Source organism: Rhinolophus ferrumequinum, chromosome 8 (assembly GCF_004115265.2).
Source record: "Rhinolophus ferrumequinum isolate MPI-CBG mRhiFer1 chromosome 8, mRhiFer1_v1.p, whole genome shotgun sequence".
Taxonomy (NCBI): Eukaryota; Metazoa; Chordata; class Mammalia; order Chiroptera; family Rhinolophidae; genus Rhinolophus; species Rhinolophus ferrumequinum.
Window position 1 is genome coordinate 29,531,744 of NC_046291.1, and position 4,742 is coordinate 29,536,485.

The following is a 4,742-nucleotide window of genomic DNA, read 5'->3' on the forward strand; positions in this document are numbered from 1 at the left end:
CTTAGTCCAAAGAGGCTTAATTGACTTTTATTTGTTGAGAAATTTTCTTTAAAGTAGTTTTAATTCATTCATTCCAATCTCTTGGTAAATCCTGTTGGTTCTACCTTAAGAGTACATCTAATATATAACCACATCTTACCCTCCAGTGCTTCCACCTAAAGGTACCATTATTTCTCACCACAATCTCCCATCTTCCATTCTTATACCCAGCAGTTTATTCTCCAGGGCATAGCCACATATTACATCCCTGCTCAAAACCTTCCCATGGTTTCCTACTGTGCTCTACTGTAAAACCCTATAGTCTTACCATCGCCTTCAAAGCCCAGCTTGTCTGGCCCCCAGCAGCCTCTCCAAGGTCATCTCCTCTTACCCTTCAGTCCCGCCGGTTGCCCCAGCCTCTGGCTTCCTTGCTGTTCCTCAGCTATGCCAAGTGCATTCCTTCCTTTGCCTTTGTCCTTCTTTCTGCCTGGAGTGCTCTTTCTCAGACACATGTGCAGCTTCCTCCCTCACATCCTTCAGGTCTTCCCTCAAATTTTTTCAGTTTCCCTCATGACTCCATATAAGACAGTAGCTGCCGTTTCACTCTAGTTTACCTTTTCTGATTTATCTATTTATCTATAGCACATATTCCTATCTGACATTATATATTTATTTACTACTCTCTTATGTCAGGAACTTTTGTCTGTGTTATTCACAACGGTGTTCTCCAAATCTTAGAATAATGCCTGTGTCTCTGGCCCTGCTCCCCACATAAGAACGCAGGAGGATATGGTGAGGCCAAAAAGGTACACCCACGGAGCCATGGGTAGGGGAGTCATACCACTATAGTCTCGCTGGCGGCTGGGTGGGAGACACAGGAAGCAGGAGCAACACGATCTGCAACCTGCCGTCCGCTTTTCTGCCAACCAACCAACCTCACTTGCTAACTGCAATCCACTCTGCTAACTGCAAACCACACTTGCTAGCTTAGCCACCGTCTCCTTGCTAGCCCCCATTTTTGCTGCTACCGTAGCAGCAAACAATAAACATATTGTTATACATCTAGAAAGCAGAACCATGCTCAACTATTAAAAACAATGATTAAATGGAGGCAGTTTCATTGGATTCACACAGAATAATTTCCAAGAATTCTCAGATCAGGACAATGGGCATGCATAGTGTGCTACCATTTGTACAAAAGAAATAAACAAAAAGCAAATATGATATGTGCATAGACTATCTCTGGATGGATAGAGAAGAAAATAGTTAACTATAGCTGCCTCTGGGAGAAGGACGTAGGGTAGGAGGAAACACTTTAAAAACTCTTTCAGTACATTTTGAATTATTTTCTCCATGGGCATGTCTTACGTAATTTTTATTTAAAATGCTAAATTTTCAAAGGAACAAATGAACAATAAAAAAATGTTCAACTGTACATATAATACACACACAAAAAGAAAAAAGACTAGAAAGGAATATAACAAGATATTAACAATGGTTATCTTTGAGAGGTAGGCTAGAGGTGATCTATTTTCCCTCTTTTGTATTTCTCTGTATTTTCCAAATTATCTCAATAAACACATATTAGCTTTGTAATCATAAGAAGTTATATATATTTTAAAGAGAAATGCACATTTCTATTACAATTTTTTTTCAGATATTATAAAAGGTGAATGTGAGAATACGTATATTTTTAATCAAATTTCTGAATCAAAGTTATTTCATGCTGAGATTCCATACATTTGCTCCAGACTTACTCTTAAGTTATATGAAGGATCCTTAAGACTCAAGTTTGGGAGAGATGCCTGGAGAGCATTGACATAACTTGTTCCTGCTCCTTGAGCTGTAAGCAGAAGAGAGGAACTGAGTTAAGATTTCCCAATTATTATCAAATGAATCTTCAACAATGGCTCAGTCCAGAGTCAATCATCATCTTTCAAAATACCCAAAACTTTCCCGCCACCTTACTTAATTAAAAATACCAGACCAGATGACGCTTCCACCAGCATCATTAAGAATGGACTGAAAATTCTATTCTTGTACTTGACCTTTCATGAGTCATTTAGGTGTCTGTGTGGGGAAGTGGGGGGCGGTAGTGTCGGAGATGTCTGTAGATTACTGGGTCTCAGCCATGCCATTCACACTGTGACTCTGGTGGCAGTGGACTGCTAACAGAGCCCAAGCTGAGGCTAAATCTAAAAGATGATGGGGTAGGAAGGCCAGTTGGAATCTGGTCCCCTTTTCGGAGGGAGGGGTTATCCGCAGAAAAGATACCCTTTTCCATGTGAAGATTTTGTGAAACTCAGAACACACGCAGGGCAGCTATAGAAGCTCAGTGATAAGATACCACCCAGAGTTAGATGGTGGTCAGACCAACACTGGAACGAGGCAGCAGGGTTCAGCATGTACTCAAAAGCCCTGAATGTCCACAGCACCTCCACCTGGTGCAGAAAATGGGGGTGGAGACTATTCGTGAAGGTGGGAGTGTTAAGAACTGCTTAGCGGCATGTTGCCGAGGGCCAACACTCTGTGGTCATGTGTGTGGGGTGATGAAGTCAGCAGATCTGGGAGATAAAGGATACAAAGAGATATGATCTAGTGGGAGGTCTAGTGGGAGCTGTGGACATTCAGGTTCCATTCCATCCACACACCCAACAAATGAATCTTTACCAACCAAACTTACTATGTACAAGGGTACTTTCCTTAGACCACTGAGAGGCCAAAATTCTGCTTACCAGACTGCTTGTATTTCTGGATTTTTGTCTTCAGGTCTATTCTGTGGATGTTCTTTAGGTATTTTTCTAATAAATCCAGTTGATCTGGAGCAACCAGATTTAGTTTCTCCAATTCCATCACAAGATCCAAGAAGCTCTAAGAGAACCACCAACAAGAAACAAATGTCAGTAGGGCTGACTGTTAAATCCCAAATGCAAACCTCAGGCCGTGTGATTTATAACAGCAAGAAAAAGCAACAGGAGGAGCCCCTTCGGACCTTTGGTGATCCTAACCCAGACCTCTCTGTTTTATAGTCCCTCCAAGGCCAGCAGCAAATTAAACGCCTGGATTTTACTCAGCAAAGAGGTAGTGGTAAGTCTTTTGGTGGCCAACCTGTACCTAGGTTGGGCCATTTTGTGTCATTAGGAGTATGGGGAGAAAGCAGGCCCTAAAAATACAGTAAAATTCTCCTGAGTTTATTCTCTTCCAAAAAGTCAGGCTGGTGTTATACTGGAAAACTAAGGGCTTTCCTGAAAAAGGAGGAGAGAAGGTAGCTGGGGAGAAGTTTGTACTAGAAAAATCCCAATGATACAGTTTTGAAGTTCCGAAAACATTGCTGGGCATTCTGACTCATTCTGACTTGGGATTATGAGGTGGCAAAATTACAAGGTTAGGGCATTTTGCTAGTCAATTACCCTGAACCATAGAGATCGGGAAAGAACTGTATTTCAGATATAGGCTTTGCTTTTGATTTCATTGACCTTCTGTTTAACATGTGATTACTGAAATGCTATCTTTACTTTTAAACATAATAATCATAATTAAATCTATATACATGATTGAGAGGGAAATTGACTGATTGGGGGACACCAAAACAAAGTTGTATTTTTTCATTTCCCTTCCCATTTTGCATTTGATGGTGGGAGTAATACAGTCACCCTGTATTCCCAGATTTCAGAAACTACAATCATTGAGAAATGAGGAAATTCTCAAGCCATGATTTACCCGAGTCCTCAGAGGCAGGTCTTTTAAGGACATATTTCCATATACTAGAGGCTTGAGCTCTTCCTGGCTTGTCCTTAGGTCAGCAGTACTATAGGGTTAGCTGGAATTTAAATACTTTTCCAGCAATCACAACATCCCTGACTTCTTCACCCCTACCTAGTTTTCAACCCCTAATCTCAACTTCTGCCATTCCCCAGCTATATCAATCACAAGGAACTCCCCACACCCCATCTCCACATGCAGCCTAACGATTCCACACTGACCTCGAGCTAGCTAAGGAGAAAGAGAGGAACAAGGAGAGCAAGACAAGAGTGGACTAGCACTTCCCACCTGTTTCTACTCAGCACGAGCAGATGGAACTGCCTAACCCTCCCAGATGATCTGTCAAACCAGGGAGAAAAACTGATGTGTAAGCCAGGTCTATGAATTTTACAAAAACAAAGGAAAAAAATACAAGGAGGAAAGAAACACCCTGGGCCATACCAGAAGATATCACTGCATTTCCTCTCAATTCATAAATCAATTTTCTTCCCATCAATATCATTATTTTAAAAATCCACACTCTTCTCAGTTCCCACCTTCATCCCCAGCGGGTCTGTCATGTAGGGCGGCATGCGGAGTCTCTTGCCCCGCTCCCCACATAAGAATGCAGGATGTGGCTAGGCCAAAAAGGAACACCCATGGAGCCATAGGTAGGGGAGTCATACCACTATATTCTCACTGGGTTGGAGACACAGGAAGCAGGAGCCACACTATCCTCAATCCACACTCAGCCACTTAATAGCTCAGCCACCATCTCCTTGCTAGCCCCCATTGTCTGCTAGCGTAGCCACGGCAGTTATATTAGTGGCCAATGGCTCACTGGTTACAGCTGACGGCTGACTAGCCACAGCTGATGGCCATCCAATCACAGTTGATGGCCATTTACTACCTGAGCCAGCACCTTTCTACTCCTGGCTCTGTCCCCACAGCCTGGCACACAATAGGTACTCAGTAAATATCTATTGATAAATGAATTTATTTTTAAAATAAGTATTTATTGT

At 42.2% G+C, this 4,742-nt stretch overlaps 1 protein-coding gene across 1 annotated transcript; it reads right to left on the minus strand.

Moving 5' to 3' along the window:
• Nucleotides 1-1,279: 1,279 nt before the first annotated feature.
• LOC117026078 (CASP8 and FADD-like apoptosis regulator) lies at nt 1,280-3,905 on the minus strand. The gene is made up of 3 exons (XM_033112542.1): nt 3,700-3,905; nt 2,715-2,850; nt 1,280-1,822 (listed from the first exon to the last, which is right to left on the minus strand). Exons 1-3 carry the CDS (start codon nt 3,730-3,732, stop codon nt 1,701-1,703), a joined length of 291 nt encoding a protein of 96 aa, XP_032968433.1. The 5' UTR covers nt 3,733-3,905; the 3' UTR covers nt 1,280-1,700.
• Nucleotides 3,906-4,742: the final 837 nt, after the last annotated feature.

Bases quoted from the DNA above. Each gene is read 5' to 3' on its own strand.
- LOC117026078 (XM_033112542.1), bottom strand. From the start codon at position 3,732: ATGTCCTTAAAAGACCTGCCTCTGAGGACTCGG. The intron at 2,851-3,699 runs GTAAATCATGGC...TGGTTCTCTTAG, and splicing joins ACCTGCCTCTGAGGACTCGG to AGCTTCTTGGATCTTGTGAT. The intron at 1,823-2,714 runs GTAAGCAGAATT...TTCTGCTTACAG, and splicing joins CCAGAAATACAAGCAGTCTG to CTCAAGGAGCAGGAACAAGT.